The 23,018-nt window shown below is 46.6% G+C and overlaps 1 protein-coding gene across 1 annotated transcript in view; it reads left to right on the top strand.

The window, feature by feature from the left end:
- Positions 1-4,807: 4,807 nt before the first annotated feature.
- LOC137345849 (zinc finger protein 271-like) overlaps positions 4,808-23,018 on the top strand; it is a 33,062-nt gene continuing 14,851 nt past the window's right edge. Inside the window, exons 1-2 of the mRNA XM_068009099.1 lie at positions 4,808-4,898; positions 6,823-7,173. Of these exons, the coding sequence (XP_067865200.1) occupies positions 4,808-4,898; positions 6,823-7,173 (442 nt within the window). The remainder of the gene's footprint in view (positions 4,899-6,822; positions 7,174-23,018) is intronic.

The following is a 23,018-nucleotide window of genomic DNA, read 5'->3' as shown; positions in this document are numbered from 1 at the left end:
GGGTAAACCTTTCAGGACTGAGCTGAGGAGAAATTTCTTCACCCAGAGAGTGGTGAGCCTGTGGAATTCACTACCACAGAAAGCAGTTGAGGCCAAAATATTGTATGTTTTCAAGAAGGAGTTAGATATAGCTCTTGGGTCTCAAGGGATCAAAGGGTATGGGGCAAAAGCGGGAACAGGCAACTGAGTTGGACGATTAGTCATGATCATAATGAATGGTGGAGCAGGCTCGAAGGGCCGACTGGCCTACTCCTGCTCCTATTTTCTATGTTTCTATGTACTTTGTGTTGGTGTTTACTAAGGAAGAGGAATCTGACAAAATATCGGTAGAAGCGGAGAGAGTAGAGACAATGGATAGGGTAAAAATTAAGATGTGGAGGTAGAGGAAAGGCTGGCTATGCTTAGGGTATATAAGTCACCAGATCTGAATGGCTTGCATCCCAAGTTGCTAAGGGAAACGGGGATGGAGATAGTGGAAGGGCTTGCCATAATCTTCCAAACTTCCCTCGATCCGGGGCAGGTGCCAGAGGATTGGAGAGTGGCAAATGTGACACCCTAATTCAAGAAAGAGTGTAAGGACAGTCCTAGTAACTACAGTCAATTAGTTTAACATCTGTGGTGGGTAAGGTTTTAGAAACAATAATCGGGGAAAAAATTGACAGGCACTTGAGAAGTTTGAATTAATTAAGAACAGCCAGCAGGGATTTGTAAAAGGCAGATCATGCTTGACGAATCTAATTGAATTTTTGATGAAGTAACAGAGAAGGTTGATGAAGGGAATGGCATGGATATTTTCCAAATGGATTTTAAGAAAGCGTTTGATAAGGTAAGGTAAGATAAGGATGATTAAAAAATGAGGCTTATGGAATAGAAAGGTCAGTGTCCAATTGGATAAAAAAAAACTGGCTCAAGGACAGAAAACAGTGAGTTGTGGTAAATGGCTGTTTTTCAGACTGGAGGATAGTAGACAGTGGTGTTCCCCAAGGGTCAGTGCTAGGACCACTGCATTTTTTTGCTATAAATAAATGATTTGGATTTTGGAATACAGAGTAGAATTTCAACATTTGCCAATGATACCAAACTTGGAGGAGTTGCAAACAGTGATGATGATATAAATTGCCTGCAACAAGACATAGATAGGCTAGCAGAATGGCAGACAAGTGCAGATGGAATTTAATAGAGAGAAGTGTGATCTGCTGTATTTTGGCAGAGGCAATATAGATTTAATAACACAGTTCTAAAGAGTGTGCAGGAACAGAGGGACCTGGGGGTGCACGTGCATAGAATTTTGAAGGTGGCAGGACATATTGAGAAAGTGGTTAGTAAAGCATATGGGATCTTGGGCTTCATAAATAGAGGTGTTGAGTACAAAAGGAGGGCAGTTTTTCTGAACCTTTATAAAGCTTAGGCCCCAACTGGAGTATTGTGTCCAGTTCTGGTCACCATACTTCAGGAAGGATGTGAGTATCCTTGAGAGGGTGCAGAAGAGATTTACCAGAATGGTTCTAGGGATGAGAGATTTTAGTTACAAGGTTAGGTTGAAAAAACTGGGATTGTTCTCCTTCAAGTAAAGGAGATTGAGGGGAGATTTAATAGTAGTGTACAGGATTATGACAGGCTTACATTAGTTAGACAAGAAAAACCTCTTCCCATTAATTGATGGTGCAAGGACTAGGAGACACAGATTGAAAGTTTTGGACAAGACATGCAGGGGAATGTGAGGAAGAACATTTTACACAGTGGGTGGTAATGACCTAGAACTTGCTGCCCATGAGTGTGGTCAAAGCAGAGACAATCAATGTCTTCAAAAGGAAATTGGATGGGCACTTGAAGGAAGAAAAACTTGCAGGGCTATGGGCATCGAGCTGGGGAGTGGGACTGACTGGATTGCTGCCTGGAGAGTAGGCATGGATTCAATAGGCTGAATAGCCTCCTGCTGTGCCATAAATGACTCTATGGCTCCAAACTCCTGCTTTCACAAATTGCTCTCAGCAGTCAATGTATGGATCACTTTTTTCAAGGTACACATGAATCTCTCAATTTCTCCATTAGCACTTGGCCAACAGGATGTGATTTTTTTGGGGAGTGAATCCCAGGTCGTTTGTGATTTACTGAACTTATCACTGTTGAATGGGGTCCATTGTTGTTTCGCACCATTTGAGGGACTCCAAACAATGCGAAAATCTGGTCAAGCTTTGTGACGACTGCTTTCGCTGAGGTAGACGCAACAATTTCTACAACTGGGAATCTGCTATCGTCGTCAGTGACAACAAGCAAGTGCTCGTCAGTGGGCAAGTCTCTGAAGTCGACACTAACTTCAATCCATGGACCTGCAGGTAGCTCAGACAAGTTGAGAGGCTCCCGAAGATTTGACATTATGGTTACTCGACATGCCGAACACTGATTGACTTTGTGCTCCATTATGCGGTCAATTCCCAGGAATCATACCTTTCCCGAAGAAGTTGCTTAGTTTTGACAATTCCTTGGTTAGCCTCATGTGCTGTTTCTATAACACATTCTCTGACTGCGGAATGGCAATGCGATTGCCGAGTGACACAAGGTGAAAAATGGTTGCAACTGTGAGCTCATTTTGAACACTGTGAAGACCTTGTAGCATGTGAGCTACTTCGTTTATAGATGCTCTCTCAATCCTATCTTTACAGTTTTGTGATCCCATAGCTGTCACACAAAGCTGTAACACCTCTTCTTGTTTTGTTGCTACTTTGGTTTCAATTAATCTTGATGACTTTGATTCCGTGTTTACTCTGACATAGTTAAGATGTTGTTAGGCAGTCTGTTCTTCACTAGCAGGACTGCTTGTCAGGAAAGGATGGTGCTATATGTAGTCTGTTGGGTTGATCAGTCTGGCTGATATTAACATGAAACTCTTACAATTGTAGTTTGAGTATCCAATGCTCCATTTGAGTAGGTGGTTTGCTGTGTGGATTGTTAAACAGACTTACTAGTAAGCTGTGATCGGTTATCATTTCAAACTCACTTCCATACAAGTAGAGATGAAAGTGTAGGTTGCTCCACGTGATTGAGAGTGCTTCTCTCTCTGTTTGTGAATATTGTTGTTCTACAGGCGTTAATGATCTGCTTGCCATCGCTACGATTGATGGATGACCTGCTTAGTCTTTCAGCACGAGAACTGAACCTAAGCCAAACGGGCTCGCATCCACAAATAGCTGGGTGGTTTTCTCGGGGTCGAAAAAGCCATTTGTACAACTTGCTGACGACTGTTGTTTGATCTGGTGTACAGCCTGTTTGTGTGATTTAGTCCACTCCCACTTGGTGGTCACTTTTGTCAGATTGCATAGAGGGGCAGATAGCGTAGTGAGGTCAGGAATGAAATGACTACAGTTTGTGATGAGCCCAGGAAGATTTTGGACCTCATGCACATGCATAGGATCTGAAGTTTGTAATGGCTTCGTCTTTCGGTGCATCAGGTGATACTCTTTCACCACTGAATGCATGACTGAAAAATTCAATCCTGCTTTAATTGACCAGACACTTGTCTTTGTTCAGGGTGAAGTTGCATTCTCTAAGACATTGTAGGCATGCATGTAGGTGTGTCTTGATTTAACTTTCAGTGTGACTCCGTCGATGAAAACCTCATGGCTGATTTTCAGTCTGCCCTCAAGTCCTTGCAGTGTAGACTTAATCCTGTGCTGAAATGCCTCAGCTGCTGAGTTGAATCCAAAATTGAACCTCTTGTATCAAAAGAACCCGATCTGATTGGTGAACACTGTAAGATACCTCGATTCTTCCACAAGTTAGATTTGATGATACCCTGCATTGAGGTCAAGTTTAGCAAAATGTGTGGCACCATTCGCTTTCCCTGTGATATCATCAGTTGTTGGTTTAGTTTAGAGATACAGCACTGAAACAGGCCCTTCGGCCCACCGAGTCTGTGCCGACCATCAACCACCCATTTATACTAATCCTACACTAATTCCATATTCCTACCACATCCCCACCTGTCCCTATATTTCCCTACCACCTACTTATACTAGCGGCAATTTATAATGGTCAATTTACCTATCAACCTGCAAGTCTTTGGCATGTGGGAGGAAACCGGAGCACCCGGAGGAAACCCACGCAGACACAGGGAGAACTTGCAAACTCCACACAGACAGTACCCAGAATTGAACCCGGGTCGCTGGAGCTGTGAGGCTGCGGTGCTAACCACTGCGCCACTGTGCCGTCAAATGTCTTTCTTGTTATGTTGCTTGTTTTGGTGACTGCATTTCAACACAGATTCTGACCTTGAGAATCTTTAAAATATGTTTGGGTAAGACCCAAGGGGTAGATTCACAGTCAAGCAAGTGCTGAACTTTCTTCTCTGTCTCCTTTCTGACATAGAACGGTATTCGTCTATGTTGATACACGACTGGACGCACCTTAGGATTTACATGCAGCTTTGCATGTAGCATTCTTCAGTTTTCTGATAACCTTGAAGCGGTCAGCATACAGTTCAAGAACACTGTTGGTACATGTAGGAACTCCGTACATGACTGCAATCATGCGCAGATCTGTTGTCATGTGGAAATTGACGAATGTGTCACTTTCTCCGGATGTGACATAAAATACAGCATTTGTTCTGGTGTATTTGAATGCGACTGGCATTTCAAACGTCCCAAGAACTTTCAGTGGCTTGTTTCTATTGTCAGGGAAGATTTTTGTATTCCCTGGCTTGCAAAATGTGAGGCAGCCCTGAAGTTTGTTGGATGTTTTATCTCCCATGAGGTTGCTCCTGTGTCTACGAGAGCATCTGTTTTCAAACAGCCAATGGCCACTGTCACACATGGCTGGTTGCTCTGTCCGAAAGAGAGCACTAAAGTATATTCAGATCATCTATCTCTACATTGGCTATATTCTCTTGCCCTTTTGGTTTGGTATGTGTACGTGGCACTCATTTGGTAGCATTAGTCTTAGTTCATTTTGCTGATGAGCGGCAAACGTGAGCAAAATGGTTCAGTTTCCCACAAGCTTTACACTGCTTGTCAGCAGCAGGACATACTGTCCAGTGTGGATAACTACCACCACAATGGAAGCATTGCTTGGACAAGACATAAATTCTGTTTGCGAGCTTGTTGTTGTTGCTTCGCAGGTGGTTGCCTGGCACGTGAACAGTGAACACTGTTCACAAGAGTTGAGCTTGAAGTGTGGCAGTTGCTGTTGGCAGCCTCAACTTCAGCAGCTCTGGACTCTGAAAGGGAAAGCAATCTTGCTAACTCCAGCACCTCTGACAGCTTTCTGTCTTTCTTGAGTGTTTTTTCTGAGTAGTTGATGAACAGGCAACCTACAATGGTTTTTGTTTTGATTTCCCATTCGACAAGTTTGATGTCACCAAAGTCCAGATTTGTTTCAGTCCTGTGCAATATTCATCATTTGCTTCTCACTTTGGTCATTGGAAAATAATTGTTTTGTACATTGTATTCTTCCTGGGCAATGGCTCAAAAATATTTTCCAATAATTCACTTCCATAGCGGAGATGTAAGACCTGTTTTCTGTTGCCATCAGTGATTCAAAAGCCAACAATTGTTCCCTCCAATTTTCACAGCCACTTATGCCAATGAGGGAACACAAAAAAGGGCTCAGAGTGCAGGCCAAAATGAGATAGGTTAGGCACAGCAGTTGCCCTCTTGATCATCGAGTGCAGCAATAGTGTGTGATCAAGGATCCAGGATAGCGTTTCATAGGCTCAATCAAACAGACGCTGTCAAACTAATAATGGCAGGTGGAAGACACAAATGCACACTTCGTGGGGTGCTACAACCCTGCAATAATTCTTTGCTAAGTTTTAAGCAGACCAAACTACCTTTGAGTGGCTGTTCTGCACACAATGATACAAGGCCTGCTGTGCATTACTTGGAGTTGATGACAAACCGTACAAGGAATTATACCTGGCTATAAAGTCAATGCAGATTCGGTCCACATAGTCATTGTAAGAATCACATTGCTATTGTAAATCTCTGGAGAAAACAAACGGTGCTATATTCTGGATTGCTGGGTTGAGTGGAACTGGGACTAAGAGAGGAGCAGACAGTAAAGGGGAGAGTGGGAGAGACATAGATAGGAGCAGACAGTAAAGGAGAGAGTGGGAGAGACACTGAGAGAGGAGCAGACAGTAAGGGAGAGACACAGAGAGGAGCAGACAGTAAAGGGGAGAGTGGGAGAGACACAGATAGGAGCAGACAGTAAAGGGGTGAGTGGGAGAGACACTGAGAGAGGAGCAGACAGTAAAGGGGAGAGTGGCAGAGACACTGAGAGAGGAGCAGACAGTAAAGGGGAGAGTGGGAGAGACAATGAGAGAGGAGCAGACAGTAAAGGGGTGAGTGGGAGAGACACTGAGAGAGGAGCAGACAGTAAAGGGGAGAGTGGGAGAGACACAGAGAGGAGCAGACTGTAAAGGGGAGAGTGGGAGAGACACAGAGAGGAGCAGACAGTAAAGGGGTGAGTGGGAGAGACATGAGAGAGGAGCAGACAGTAAAGGGGTGAGTGGGAGAGACACTGAGAGAGGAGCAGACAGTAAAGGGGAGAGTGGGAGAGACAATGAGAGAGGAGCAGACAGTAAAGGGGAGAGTGGGAGAGACACAGAGAGGAGCAGACAAGTAAAGGGGAGAGTAGGAGAGACACTGAGAGGAGCAGACAGTAAAGGGGACAGATGGAGAGACACTGAGAGAGGAGCAGACAGTAAAGGGGAGAGTGGGAGAGACACTGAGAGAGGAGCAGACAGTAAAGGGGAGAGTGGGAGAGACACTGAGAGAGGAGCAGATAGTAAAGGGGAGAGTGGGAGAGACACTGAGAGAGGAGCAGACAGTAAAGGGGAGAGTGGGAGAGAAACTGAGTGTGAGAGATGTGATAAATCCTTCACAAAGTCATCAAACCTCCTGGAACACTGGAGGATCCACACGGGAGAGAAACCCTTCAGGTGTGAAGTTTGTGATCGAGCTTTCTCACAGTCATCAGACCTCGTGCATCACAGACGGATCCACACAGGAGAGAAACCCTTCAAGTGTGATGTTTGTGACAAAGCTTTCTTGAAATCATCAACACTCCTGAGACACCAGCGTGTCCACACAGGTGAGAAACCCTTCAAGTGTGATGTTTGTTCCAAGGCCTTCACACTGTCCTCAAGCCTCCTCCGTCACCAGCGCAGCCACACACATGAAGAACTGTTTCAGGTGTGAGCTTGTCGACAAAGCTTTCCCACAGTTAGCAGAGCTCCTGGATCATCAGCAAACATACATGGGCTAGTGTATTCAGTGTGACATCTCCCAGAACTGTTCTACCAGCTTCTCTTCCTCATACCCTCTGTAACACCTTCCAGAACAGAAAAGTGCAATCTTTCTGACAAGACAGCTGACCTGTCCGGACATCTTCCTAACACAACGTCATCCCACAGGGAAAGGAATGGTCAAGAATGAAGAGCTTCCTGAAGCACCAGCACATTCCCACAGGGTTAGTGCCCTGTCAATGTCTTCAGGTATTTCTGAGCCTCAGCTAAAACTAATGGGCTCCTTTCATGAGGAGAACTCTCTTCACTAAGAGGGTTGTGAAACTTTGGAATGCTCTCCCCCAGAGAGTTGTGGCTACTCCATTGTTTAGCACATTCAAAACTGAGACGGATAGATTTTTGATCTCTAAGGGAATCAATGGGCACAGGGAGTGGGCGGGAAAGTGGAGTTGAGGCAGAAGATCAGCCTCAATGGCTGCACAGTCTCAAGGGGCCAAATGGTCTACTCCTGCTCCTATTTCTTATGTTCTTGATTCTAACACTCTCAGTATCTGCAGAATGCCTGGTATTATAGATCCTGTGTACGACCTGGAGGGAGAGAAGGGGCAGGAGTTCATCTAAGGTAAAGGAAGCGAGATACCAACAAAAACTAACAGAGAGCAATTCTCACAGAGAGAGACTAAAAAACATGGAACAATTTCACTGAAGATAAAATAGAGTGACAAATTATCCAAATTTTATTTTTTAGAGATGCAGCACTGAAACAGGCCCTTCGGCCCACCGAGTCTGTGCCGACCAACAACCACCCATTTATACTAACCCTGCAGTAATCCCATATTCCCTACCACCTACCTACACTAGGGGCAATTTACAATGACCAATTTACCTATCAACCCGGAAGTCTGTGGGAGGAAACCGGAGCACCCGGTGAAAACCCACGTTGTCACAGGAAGAACTTGCAAACTCGGCACAGGCAGTACCCAGAATTGAATCCGGATCCCTGGAGCTGTGAGGCTGCGGTGCTAACCACTGCACCACTGTGCCGCCAAATTATCTTGTCTCCTCAACTGTGGATCCTCAACAGACTGAGGCTGGACAGGGTCCTGGGGTAGGATCTATGCCCTGGAGCAGGGTCGAGGTACTGGGGTAGAATAGACTGAGGCTGAGCAGCTTCCTGGGGTAGGGCCTATGAGCTGGAGCAGGGTTGAAGGACTGGGGTCGAACAGACTGAGGCTGGACAGGGTTCTGGGGTAGAATCTATGGGATGGAGCAGGGTAGAACAGACTGAGGCTGGACAGGGTCCTGGGGTAGGGCCTATGGGCTGGAGCAGTGTCGGGGGACCGGGGGAGGGGCTGGGACAGGTTCTTCTGGGGGGCCGAACTCCCGTCCCTTGTCCCAGATGACGGTGGTCCAGGAGTCCAGTGTGCACAGTGGGATGACCAACCATTTTTGGACTGCTTAAAGTGGGGCAAGGGTTTTACGAACATGTCAATTGTGACAGGTTGTTGCTATGTCTGCACACTTTAGTCCCAGATACCTATCAGTGCTCCAGAATAACACCCACTGGGTATTACATTGGACCTCAGATGGAGGGTGCTATAATTTCCTGGTTTCTGGGCTCAATGTTATCTCTGGTCTAGCTCCAATCCTATGATCCAGAGCACGTCTTTACTGATCGCTCGGGAAATGATAGCATAACCCAGGGATCATAACACATACACAAGCCCTACTGCATATACTGGCTGTTCTGTGACGCACACTGCCATGTGCTCTCACATTTCTTTCAGGGATGTGGACCTGAAAGCATCCTATTGTGATGAGGCCCAACTTCAATATAAAGAGCACGAATGAACAGAATACACAACTCAGACCAGACACTTTCCTAAACTCGTCAGGTTATGTCGAATAAAAAAGATGTGATCTTACTGTCTTCTGATGTGTAGGCCTACTTTTAAGCAAAGCTATTCCAAAGCTCTTTGATCCTGACTGGAGTTACTGGTTATGAGGGCTTTCTCACCCTCACTTTAAGATGTGCCTTAAGTCTGTGGGTTTGGAGGAAGAGGGGTTTTGGCCCACTCAGCTCTCAGATTGGGGCCAACCTTAAAATTATGGGCAAACAGCAATCTCATTGTTAAATTGACCCAGAAAGACTAACTATTAATGTTGAAAAAACACAAGCAGACGAAAATCTTGTCCAGGATTGATTAGCCGATCAGTATTGAATTTGGCCTGAAACAGAGGTAACTTCCTCCATGGGTAGCTGATTAATGCTTCAGATTGCCATGGCAACCAGCCTGGTTCCATCCTGCTGGTTGAATTTAACAATACAGAAATACTAAATTGAAGCCAATCCACTTCAGGCAACACAGGTCAAACCTTTAGAATGGTGAAGAGGACCTGGCTGGTGTGGGAATGTGCATTTAAATTAACTGTGGTGCGGTTTCATTCCTGCAGGGATTTTATAAGAAGGAGAATGGTAACTCTGTGCATGGAATATGATTGTGTAACTATGCTGTTGCTTTCCATTCAGAGGGAGCCCACTCCTCCATGGAGTCTGTGATCTGCCTGTGGTTGTGGCAGGCTGTAGAGCTACAGCACCATTGAGTCACCAAGCATGGGTAGATCCCATCACTAGTGCAGGAGAAGGCGAGTGGTTGGGGCCGGATTTGCTACCCATGATGAAGACTGGTACTTGGAGGAGATTCCCTGTACATAGAGATAGGCTATAGCCTGCAGAGCAGGGTAGGAATGACTGCACACTGGTTCTAACTCAGTGTGTCAAGGAGCACTGCAGGATGCACCTTCAAACTGCAGACCACCCCGCCCCCCCCCCCCCCCCTCCCTGCATGGATTGGGGGTGATGATAGTTCCTGATCTCAGCCCATTATAGAGAAGAGGCAGTGAGCAGAGAGGCAATCTGCAGAGAGGGAGCAAAGTTCTTATGTAGTTATTGCTCATTCTAACCAATGCGGCCTTGAGGGGTGCAAACTCTATGCTGCATTATGTATTTCAGTGTACAAATTTGTATAGTGGAGATTTTTAAATAGCCTGCAGTTTCTGCAGACGTTCTTCTGTGTGATGTGAGGCTAAGCACTGGGCAGCAACACGTTTGAGTGGATACTGTGGTTTGAAGAGGATGCCTGAATTTGTTTGTATTTCGGACTGTGGCCTGATCTCCCATCAGGGCAAGATTGTTTGGCTGAGAACTCAAAAGCAATCTTTTCTAAGTTTCTGACTGTGGGGAGTTTGAGCTTTACCTGTAATGGCTAACCCATCAGGGTAGATAGATCTGGGAAAATAATCAACTCAGGATTACTACCTGTGATACAACAGGTGCACTTCGATCAAGAAGAAGGATGTTTGTCAAAAATCCTAACTTCAACACAAATGAACTTCTGACCAGGGAAACAGCTCCAGTCTCCTGAGATTACTCAATGCAGACTTCAAGGTAACAGTGAGAGTGAACTCCATTAAGCTCCATTAATCTTGTTATAATCATCCAGGATTCAGTTAAAGGACTCCAAGAATGTTGAAACATTTGTTACTTCAATCATAAGGTCAGAATTGGGGATGTTCGCTGATGATTGCACAATGTTCAGCACCATTCGCAACTCCTCAAATACTGAAGCAGTCCGTGTAGAAATGCAACAAGACTTGGACGACATCCTGGCTTGGGCTGATAAGTGGCAAATAACATTTGCGCCACACAAGTGCCAGGCAATGACCATCTCCAACAAGAGAGAATCTAACCATCTCCCCTTGACATTCAATGACATTACCATCGCCGAATCCCCCACTATCAACATCCTAGGGGCTACCATTGACCAGAAACTGAACTGGAGTAGCCATATAAATACCGTGGCTACAAGAGCAGGTCAGAGGCCAGGAATCCTGTGGCGAGTAACTCACCTCCTGACTCCCCAAAGCGTGTCCACCATCTACAAGGCACAAGTCAGGAGTGAGATGGAATACTCTCCACTTGCCTGGATGGGTGCAGCTCCAACAACACTCAGGAAGCTTGACACCATCCAGGACAAAGCAGCCTGCTTGATTGGCACATCATCCACAAACATTCACTCCCTCCATCACCGACGCACAGTGGCAGCAGTGTGCACCATCTACAAGATGCACTGCAGCAACACACCAAGGCTTCTTAGATAGCACCTTCCAAACCCGCGACCTCTACCACCTCGAAGGACAAGAGCAGCAGATGCATGGGAACACCACCACCTGCAAGTTCCCCTCCAAGTCACACACCATCCTGACTTGGAACTATATCGCCGTTCCTTCACTGTTGTTGGGTCAAAATGCTGGAACTCCCTTCCTAACAGCACTGTAGGTGCACCTACCTCAAATGGACTGCAGTGGTTCAAGAAGGCAGCTCACCACCACCTTCTCAAGGGCAATTAGGGATGGGCAATAAATGTTGGCCTGGCCAGCAATGCCCACATCCCATGAATGAATAAATAAAAAAATTTGGTTTCATAAAATACTTCTCAGTATTGGTACAAGATAAATACAGCATTGTTCAACTGATGACTGTCCCTGCTTCTGTATAACTGTACATTCCTGCAATAAATCTCTTTTATTAGCCTGAGCCTACACTTTATGCTCAATTAGCCTGGTGTTTTCCCACCTATGGAAACGATTAGAAATGTCTGATTGGTATCCCTGTGTGTTTGATTAAAACAATTTGATGAAGTGTATTTGTTCCCAGTGAGTGTGCTTGTCCACTCTGTCCACTGGTGAGATCTCTGTTTCACTCAGTGGGAGGTGTGCACTTGCCAATGGGAGCTGTTTAATTTTCCTGAGGAAGCTCCGGTAAAGGCATTGGTTGCAGGTTATGAGGCCCAAACTGCCTTGAGTCGCAGGTGATCAGCTTTTCTGAATGATCAGGTTATTCGTGATGAATGGATTTTTTTGTGCACTGCAAACACTGACAAATGGTCACAATATTCTAATCACTTTGATTTGACACCAATCTTTTTATCTCTAGCCCAGGTCCTGATAGGAAATGGGTTCCCTTTAACACTTTCTCAGGTTGATACCAGATCACCAACAACAACAGCTTGTATTTATATAGCGCCTTAGATAAAACAAAACATTTCAAGGCACTTTCACAGGAGCATTATCAAGTAAAAATTGAAACCAAGCCACATAGGGAGATATTAGGACAGGTGACCAAAAGTTTGGTCAACAAAAGGTAGTTTTAAAGGAAGAAAGAGAGGGATGGAGAGGTTCAGGGAGGGAATTCCAGAGTCTAGGGTCTAGGCAACTGACGACACAGTCACCAATGCTGAAGAAATTAAAATCAGGGATGCTCAAGAGGCCAGAATTAGATGAGTGCAAATACCTCAGAGGTTTGTGGGGCTGGAAGCGATTACAGGAATAGGGAGGGGGCAGGCCATGGAGAGATTTGAAAACAAGGATGCAAATTTTAAAATAGAGGCGTTGTTTAACTGGGAGCCAATATAGGTCAGCGAGTCCAGGGGTGATGGGTGAACAGCACTTGGTGCAAGTTAGGACACAGGCAGCAGAGTTCGAATATTTCTGAAAGTCTTAGACTTGGTGAAAGATGAGATTGCAGCTATTACACCTGCTGGAATGTTCCTGTCAAATTGCAGATTTTCAAGTTGCAGGTTCCTGGAGTGGAGTCTCACCCAGGGAGAGTATCTCGAGAGCAGAAAATCCCACCCTGGCTGACAGCAATGTTCTGTCCTTTCATTTAAAGGGAATAAATAGATAATTGGCCTCCAGGTTTGACCACGATTCCTTCCCTTTCCACTATAATTCAACCTGGGATTCCTCCTATTTCCCCATTAATTCAACATGGAATTCCCTTCCCTTTCCACCACAATTTTACCCTGGATTCCTCCCTTTTCCCTTAGAATTAACCTGAGATTGTAATGCCATGTTGGAGGCCTGGATTTGCACTTTTCCTCTGAGGGAATGCTGTCCGATGGAGGGGCAGCACTGAGGGAATGTTACCTTGTTGGAGGGGCAGTATATAGGAATAGGGGTCGGCCATTTAGCTCCTCGAGCATGTCCCACCATTCAGTGGGATCGTGGCAGATCAATGATCTAACTCCGCATACCTGCCCTTTCTCCATCTCCTTCAATACCTTTGGTTAACAAAAACCTATTAATCCCAGGTTTAAAATTATATACCTCTTGCAGGACACCACTAATCACAACAGTACAGAGGGAGTGCTGCACTGTTGGAGGGGCAGTACTGAGGGAGTGCTGCACTGTCAGAGGGGCAGCACAGAGGGAGTCCTGCACTGTCGGAAGCTCAGCACTGAGGGAGTGCTGCACTGTCGGAGGGTCGGTACCGAGGGAGTGCTGCACTGTCGGAGGGTCGGTATTGAGGGAGGACTGCGCTGTCGGAGGGTCGGTATTGAGGGAGGACTGCGCTGTCGGAGGGTCGGAACCGAGGGAGTGCTGCACAGTCGGAGGGTCAGTACTGAAGGAGTGCTGCACAGTCAGAGGGACTGTGAAATGCTTTGGAACATCCTGTATATATGAAAGTTCTTGCTCCTTCTCCTTTATTTCGAATGACTGACACAGACTGGATTGAATATTCTCAAAGTGACAAAGCACCAAGAAGCGGTCCCGCCGTCTCCTTTGTGAATGGCTGAACGGTTTGATTGACAGGAACAAAAACAAGAAATGCTGGATTCACTCAGCAGGTCTGGCAGCATCTGTGGAAAGAGAAGCAGAGTTAACGTTTCGGGTCAGTGACCCTTCTTCGGATTCCGAAGAAGGGTCACTGACCCGAAACGTTAACTCTGCTTCTCTTTCCACAGATGCTGCCAGACCTGCTGAGTGAATCCAGCATTTCTTGTTTTTGTTTCAGATTTCCAGCATCCGCAGTATTTTGCTTTTATTTGATTGACAGGAATGGAGGGTTCCAATGTTTCTGGCTACGTATTGGTTGGCAGAACTGTCAATCTGAACATCCAACCAATCGGGTCATTCTCTCTTCCCCTTCCGCAGCTGGTTTACTTCCTGACTGAAAACCAAGTGAGGAGACGGTGAGTAAAGGAGCAGAGTTTGTACAGATTGTATCCCATAATATCCACACTAATGGTCAGGACTGAATATCCACTGAGTAAAGGAGCAGAGTTTGTGCTGATTGTATCCCATAATATCCACACTAATGTTCAGGACTGAATATCCAGTGAGTGAAGGAGCAGAGTTTGTACAGATTGTATCCCATAATATCCACACTAATGTTCAGGACTGAATATCCAGTGAGTAAAGGAGCAGAGTTGGTACAGATTGTATCCCATAATATCCACACTAATGTTCAGGACTGAATATCCAGTGAGTAATGGAGCAGAGTTTGTACAGATTGTATCCCATAATATCCACACTAATGTTCAGGACTGAATATCCAGTGAGTAAAGAAGCAGAGTTGGTACAGATTGTATCCCATAATATCCACACTAATGTTCAGGACTGAATATCCAGTGAGTAAAGGAGCAGAGTTTGTGCTGATTGTATCCCATAATATCCACACTAATGTTCAGGACTGAATATCCAGTGAGTAAAGGAGCAGAGTTGGTACAGATTGTATCCCATAATATCCACACTAATGTTCAGGACTGAATATCCAGTGAGTAAAGGAGCAGAGTTTGTCCAGATTGTATCCCATAATATCCACACTAATGTTCAGGACTGAATATCCAGTGAGTAAAGGAGCAGAGTTGGTACAGATTGTATCCCATAATATCCACACTAATGTTCAGGACTGAATATCCAGTGAGTAAAGGAGCAGAGTTGGTACAGATTGTATCCCATAATATCCACACTAATGTTCAGGACTGAATATCCAGTGAGTAAAGGAGCAGAGTTTGTACAGATTGTATCCCATAATATCCACACTAATGTTCAGGACTGAATATCCAGTGAGTAAAGGAGCAGAGTTGGTACAGATTGTATCCCATAATATCCACACTAATGTTCAGGACTGAATATCCAGTGAGTAAAGGAGCAGAGTTGGTACAGATTGTATCCCATAATATCCACACTAATGTTCAGGACTGAATATCCAGTGAGTAAAGGAGCAGAGTTTGTACAGATTGTATCCCATAATATCCACACTAATGTTCAGGACTGAATATCCAGTGAGTAAAGGAGCAGAGTTGGTACAGATTGTATCCCATAATATCCACACTAATGTTCAGGACTGAATATCCAGTGAGTAAAGGAGCAGAGTTGGTACAGATTGTATCCCATAATATCCACACTAATGTTCAGGACTGAATATCCAGTGAGTAAAGGAGCAGAGTTGGTACAGATTGTATCCCATAATATCCACACTAATGTTCAGGACTGAATATCCAGTGAGTAAAGGAGCAGAGTTGGTACAGATTGTATCCCATAATATCCACACTAATGTTCAGGACTGAATATCCAGTGAGTAAAGGAGCAGAGTTTGTGCTGATTGTATCCCATAATATCCACACTAATGTTCAGGACTGAATATCCAGTGAGTAAAGGAGCAGAGTTTGTACAGATTCTATCCCATAATATCCACACTAATGTTCAGGACTGAATATCCAGTGAGTAAAGGAGCAGAGTTTGTCCAGATTGTATCCCATAATATCCACACTAATGTTCAGGACTGAATATCCAGTGAGTAAAGGAGCAGAGTTGGTACAGATTGTATCCCATAATATCCACACTAATGTTCAGGACTGAATATCCAGTGAGTAAAGGAGCAGAGTTTGTCCAGATTGTATCCCATAATATCCACACTAATGTTCAGGACTGAATATCCAGTGAGTAAAGGAGCAGAGTTGGTACAGATTGTATCCCATAATATCCACACTAATGTTCAGGACTGAATATCCAGTGAGTAAAGGAGCAGAGTTTGTCCAGATTGTATCCCATAATATCCACACTAATGTTCAGGACTGAATATCCAGTGAGTAAAGGAGCAGAGTTGGTACAGATTGTATCCCATAATATCCACACTAATGTTCAGGACTGAATATCCAGTGAGTAAAGGAGCAGAGTTTGTGCTGATTGTATCCCATAATATCCACACTAATGTTCAGGACTGAATATCCAGTGAGTAAAGGAGCAGAGTTTGTACAGATTCTATCCCATAATATCCACACTAATGTTCAGGACTGAATATCCAGTGAGTAAAGGAGCAGAGTTTGTACAGATTGTATCCCATAATATCCACACTAATGTTCAGGACTGAATATCCAGTGAGTAAAGGAGCAGAGTTTGTCCAGATTGTATCCCATAATATCCACACTAATGTTCAGGACTGAATATCCAGTGAGTAAAGGAGCAGAGTTGGTACAGATTGTATCCCATAATATCCACACTAATGTTCAGGACTGAATATCCAGTGAGTAAAGGAGCAGAAACAAAAACAAGAAATGCTGGATTCACTCAGCAGGTCTGGCAGCATCTGTGGAAAGAGAAGCAGAGTTAACGTTTCGGGTCAGTGACCCTTCTTCGGAACTGACAAATATTAGAAAAGTCACAGATTATAAACAAGTGAGGTGGGGGTTGGGCAAGAGATAACAAAGGAGAAGGTGCAGATTGGACCAGGCCACATAGCTGACCAAAAGGTCACGGAGCAAAGGCAAACAATATGTTAATGGTGTTTTGAAAGACAAAGCATTAGTACAGATTAGGTGTGAATATACTGAATATAGAACATCAGCAAGTGCAAACCTGAAGAAAAACAACCTGAAAAAAACAGTGGGTAAGCAAACTGAACAAACTAACATGAAATGAAATAAATGCAAAAAATGTAAAAAGGAATGCAAAAAAAAGGAAGAAAAATTAACTAAAAATGACTAAAAATGAAAGTAAAGTGGGGGGCTGTCATGCTCTGAAATTATTGAACTCAATGTTCAGTCCGGCAGGCTGTAGTGTGCCTAATCGGTAGATGAGATGCTGTTCCTCGAGCTTGCGTTGATGTTCACTGGAACACTGCAGCAATCCCAGGACAGAGATGTGAGCATGAGAGCAGGGGGGAGTGTTGAAATGGCAAGCAACCGGAAGCTCAGGGTCCTGCTTGCGGACTGAGCGGAGATGTTCCGCAAAGCGGTCACCCAGTCTGCGCTTGGTCTCCCCAATGTAGAGGAGACCACACTGTGAGCAGCGAATACAGTATACTACATTGAAAGAAGTACAAGTAAATCGCTGCTTCACCTGAAAGGAGTGTTTGGGGCCTGGGATAGTGAGGAGAGAGGAGGTAAATGGGCAGGTGTTACACCTCCTGCGATTGCAAGGGAAGGTGCCCTGGGACGGGGACGAGGTGGTGGGGGTAATGGAGGAGTGGACCAGGGTGTCGCGGAGGGAACGATCCCTTCGGAATGCTGACAGGGGAAGGGAGGGGAAGATGCGACTGGTAGTGGCATCACGCTGGAGGTGGCGAAAATGGCGGAGGATGATCCTTTGGATATGGAGGCTGGTGGGATGAAAAGTGAGGACAAGGGGAACCCTGTCACGGTTCTGGGAGGGAGGGGAAGGGGTGAGGGTAGAGGTGCGGGGAATGGGTCGGACACGGTTGAGGGCCCTGTCAACCACAGTGGGGGGAAATCCTCGGTTGAGGAAAAAGGAGGTCATATCAGAAGCACCGTCATGGAAGGTAGCATCATCAGAGCAGATGCGTCGGAGACAGAGAAACTGGGAGAATGGAATGGAGTCCTTACAGGAGGTAGGGTGTGAAGAAGTGTAGTCGAGGTAGCTGTGGGAGTCAGCGGGCTTATAATGGATGTTGGTAGACAACCTATCCCCAGAGATGGAGACAGAGAAGTCGAGGAAGGGAAGGGAAGTGTCAGAGATGGACCATGTAAAGGTGAGAGAAGGGTGGAAGCAAAGTTGATAAAGTTTTCGAGTTCGGGGCGGGAGCAGGAAACGGCACCGATACAGTCATCAATGTACCGGAAAAAGAGTTGGGGGAGGGGGCCTGAGTAGGACTGGAACAAAGAATGCTCGACATATCCCACAAAAAGACAGGCATAACTAGGACCCATGCGGGTACCCATAGCGACACCTTTTACTTGAAGGAAGTGCGTGGAGTTGAAGGAGAAGTTGTTCAATGTGAGAACAAGTTCAGCCAGGCGGAGGAGGGTGGTGGTGGATGGGGACTGGTTGGGCCTCTGTTCCAGGAAGAAGCGGAGAGCCCTCAAACCATCCTGGTGGGGGATGGAGGTGTAGAGCGATTGGACGTCCATAGTGAAGAGGAGGCGGTTGGGACCAGGAAACTGGAAATTGTCAAAATGACGTAGGGCGTCAGAAGAGTCACGGATGTAGGTGGGAAGAGACTGGACCAGCGGAGAAAAGATAGAGTCTAGATAGGAAGAAATAAGTTCAGTTGGGCAGGAGCAGGCTGACACAATGGGTCTGCCGGGACAGTCCCGTTTGTGGATTTTGGGAAGGAGATAGAAGCGGGCTGTCCGGGGTTGCGGGACTATGAGGTTGGAAGCTGTAGAGGGAAGATCTCCAGAGGAGATGAGGTCAGTGACAGTCCTTTGGACGGTGGCTTGATGTTCGGTGGTGGGGTCATGGTCCAGAGGGAGGTAGGAAGAGGTGTCTGTGAGTTGGCGTTGAGCTTCTGCAAGGTAGAGGTCGGTACGCCATACAACAACAGCACCACCCTTGTCTGCAGGTTTGATGACCATGTCGGGGTTAGACCTGAGAGAACGGAGTGCCTCAAGTTCAGAGGGGGACAGGTTAGAGTGAGTGAGGGGGGCAGAGAAATTGAGACGACCAATGTCTCGCCGACAGTTTTCAATGAAGAGATCAAGAGCGGGTAAGAGGCCAGGGTGAGGGGTCCAGGTAGAGGGAGAATGCTGGAGGCGGGTGAATGGGTCTGCTGGTCGGGGGGAGGACTCCTGGTCAAAGAAGTGAGCCCGGAGGCGGAGGCGACGGAAGAAGAGCTCAACGTCATGCCGAGCGCGAAATTCATTGAGGTGGGGGCGTAAGGGGATAAAACTGAGTCCTTTGCTGAGTACAGAACGCTCAGCATCAGAGAGGGGGAGGTCAGAGGGTATAGTGAATACACGGCAAGGGGTCAGATCAGAAGGGGTGGGGTCAGAGGGAAGTGAAGCGGAAGGAGGATCTGGAGGGGCATTAGTCCCCATCAGCTGCTGGAGCTTGCGTTCCTTAACACCTGAAAGGAAGAAAAAAAGTTTTTTGTTAATGCGTCGGATGAGACGTAAGATGAGATGAAACTGCGGAGTAGAACAGATTTGAGATAAGGTGAGACGGTGCTGCTGGAGAGAGAGGTCCAGTGTGTGCATATGGCGGCGCATAGCACTGAGTGTAGATCTCAGGATGCGGCGAGAGTAGCAGTCCGAGGAACGTTGTATTTCTCGGAGATACCTGTGATCCTGGGTGGTTTCAAAGCATGATGGGTGAAACTGCAGTTGGAATCCACGTGGAATCAGTCGGAGCCGGAGACAGTCACTGAGGAAGGAGATGTGGCTGTGAAAACGAGTTTTGGTAGATACCTTATCAAACACCAGGAGGGAAATAGAAAGCAATGAAGGTGAACAAGGTAAAAGAGACAAACGAAAATCCCGTCGGAGAGAAGAGCAGAACTTCTTCAAGGTAGGCATTCCTGGAAGAGAAGTGGCAGTGAATTAAACACTAAAATAAAAGCAAAATACTGCGGATGCTGGAAATCTGAAACAAAAACAAGAAATGCTGGATTCACTCAGCAGGTCTGGCAGCATCTGTGGAAAGAGAAGCAGAGTTAACGTTTCGGGTCAGTGACCCTTCTTCGGAACTGACAAATATTAGAAAAGTCACAGATTATAAACAAGTGAGGTGGGGGTTGGGCAAGAGATAACAAAGGAGAAGGTGCAGATTGGACCAGGCCACATAGCTGACCAAAAGGTCACGGAGCAAAGGCAAACAATATGTTAATGGTGTTTTGAAAGACAAAGCATTAGTACAGATTAGGTGTGAATATACTGAATATAGAACATCAGCAAGTGCAAACCTGAAGAAAAACAACCTGAAAAAAACAGTGGGTAAGCAAACTGAACAAACTAACATGAAATGAAATAAATGCAAAAAATGTAAAAAGGAATGCAAAAAAAAGGAAGAAAAATTAACTAAAAATGACTAAAAATGAAAGTAAAGTGGGGGGCTGTCATGCTCTGAAATTATTGAACTCAATGTTCAGTCCGGCAGGCTGTAGTGTGCCTAATCGGTAGATGAGATGCTGTTCCTCGAGCTTGCGTTGATGTTCACTGGAACACTGCAGCAATCCCAGGACAGAGATGTGAGCATGAGAGCAGGGGGGAGTGTTGAAATGGCAAGCAACCGGAAGCTCAGGGTCCTGCTTGCGGACTGAGCGGAGATGTTCCGCAAAGCGGTCACCCAGTCTGCGCTTGGTCTCCCCAATGTAGAGGAGACCACACTGTGAGCAGCGAATACAGTATACTACATTGAAAGAAGTACAAGTAAATCGCTGCTTCACCTGAAAGGAGTGTTTGGGGCCTGGGATAGTGAGGAGAGAGGAGGTAAATGGGCAGGTGTTACACCTCCTGCGATTGCAAGGGAAGGTGCCCTGGGACGGGGACGAGGTGGTGGGGGTAATGGAGGAGTGGACCAGGGTGTCGCGGAGGGAACGATCCCTTCGGAATGCTGACAGGGGAAGGGAGGGGAAGATGCGACTGGTAGTGGCATCACGCTGGAGGTGGCGAAAATGGCGGAGGATGATCCTTTGGATATGGAGGCTGGTGGGATGAAAAGTGAGGACAAGGGGAACCCTGTCACGGTTCTGGGAGGGAGGGGAAGGGGTGAGGGTAGAGGTGCGGGGAATGGGTCGGACACGGTTGAGGGCCCTGTCAACCACAGTGGGGGGAAATCCTCGGTTGAGGAAAAAGGAGGTCATATCAGAAGCACCGTCATGGAAGGTAGCATCATCAGAGCAGATGCGTCGGAGACGGAGAAACTGGGAGAATGGAATGGAGTCCTTACAGGAGGTAGGGTGTGAAGAAGTGTAGTCGAGGTAGCTGTGGGAGTCAGTGGGCTTATAATGGATATTGGTAGACAACCTATCCCCAGAGATGGAGACAGAGAAGTCGAGGAAGGGAAGGGAAGTGTCAGAGATGGACCATGTAAAGGTGAGAGAAGGGTGGAAATTGGAAGCAAAGTTGATAAAGTTTTCGAGTTCGGGGCGGGAGCAGGAAACGGCACCGATACAGTCATCAATGTACCGGAAAAAGAGTTGGGGGAGGGGGCCTGAGTAGGACTGGAACAAAGAATGCTCGACATATCCCACAAAAAGACAGGCATAACTAGGACCCATGCGGGTACCCATAGCGACACCTTTTACTTGAAGGAAGTGCGTGGAGTTGAAGGAGAAGTTGTTCAATGTGAGAACAAGTTCAGCCAGGCGGAGGAGGGTGGTGGTGGATGGGGACTGGTTGGGCCTCTGTTCCAGGAAGAAGCGGAGAGCCCTCAAACCATCCTGGTGGGGGATGGAGGTGTAGAGCGATTGGACGTCCATAGTGAAGAGGAGGCGGTTGGGACCAGGAAACTGGAAATTGTCAAAATGACGTAGGGCGTCAGAAGAGTCACGGATGTAGGTGGGAAGAGACTGGACCAGCGGAGAAAAGATAGAGTCTAGATAGGAAGAAATAAGTTCAGTTGGGCAGGAGCAGGCTGACACAATGGGTCTGCCGGGACAGTCCCGTTTGTGGATTTTGGGAAGGAGATAGAAGCGGGCTGTCCGGGGTTGCGGGACTATGAGGTTGGAAGCTGTAGAGGGAAGATCTCCAGAGGAGATGAGGTCAGTGACAGTCCTTTGGACGGTGGCTTGATGTTCGGTGGTGGGGTCATGGTCCAGAGGGAGGTAGGAAGAGGTGTCTGTGAGTTGGCGTTGAGCTTCTGCAAGGTAGAGGTCGGTACGCCATACAACAACAGCACCACCCTTGTCTGCAGGTTTGATGACCATGTCGGGGTTAGACCTGAGAGAACGGAGTGCCTCAAGTTCAGAGGGGGACAGGTTAGAGTGAGTGAGGGGGGCAGAGAAATTGAGACGACCAATGTCTCGCCGACAGTTTTCAATGAAGAGATCAAGAGCGGGTAAGAGGCCAGGGTGAGGGGTCCAGGTAGAGGGAGAATGCTGGAGGCGGGTGAATGGGTCTGCTGGTCGGGGGGAGGACTCCTGGTCAAAGAAGTGAGCCCGGAGGCGGAGGCGACGGAAGAAGAGCTCAACGTCATGCCGAGCGCGAAATTCATTGAGGTGGGGGCGTAAGGGGATAAAACTGAGTCCTTTGCTGAGTACAGAACGCTCAGCATCAGAGAGGGGGAGGTCAGAGGGTATAGTGAATACACGGCAAGGGGTCAGATCAGAAGGGGTGGGGTCAGAGGGAAGTGAAGCGGAAGGAGGATCTGGAGGGGCATTAGTCCCCATCAGCTGCTGGAGCTTGCGTTCCTTAACACCTGAAAGGAAGAAAAAAAGTTTTTTGTTAATGCGTCGGATGAGACGTAAGATGAGATGAAACTGCGGAGTAGAACAGATTTGAGATAAGGTGAGACGGTGCTGCTGGAGAGAGAGGTCCAGTGTGTGCATATGGCGGCGCATAGCACTGAGTGTAGATCTCAGGATGCGGCGAGAGTAGCAGTCCGAGGAACGTTGTATTTCTCGGAGATACCTGTGATCCTGGGTGGTTTCAAAGCATGATGGGTGAAACTGCAGTTGGAATCCACGTGGAATCAGTCGGAGCCGGAGACAGTCACTGAGGAAGGAGATGTGGCTGTGAAAACGAGTTTTGGT

The sequence above is a fragment of the Heterodontus francisci genome, chromosome 29 (assembly GCF_036365525.1).
Source record: "Heterodontus francisci isolate sHetFra1 chromosome 29, sHetFra1.hap1, whole genome shotgun sequence".
NCBI lineage: Eukaryota > Metazoa > Chordata > Chondrichthyes > Heterodontiformes > Heterodontidae > Heterodontus > Heterodontus francisci.
This window is presented reverse-complemented; position numbering and strand designations above follow the sequence as displayed.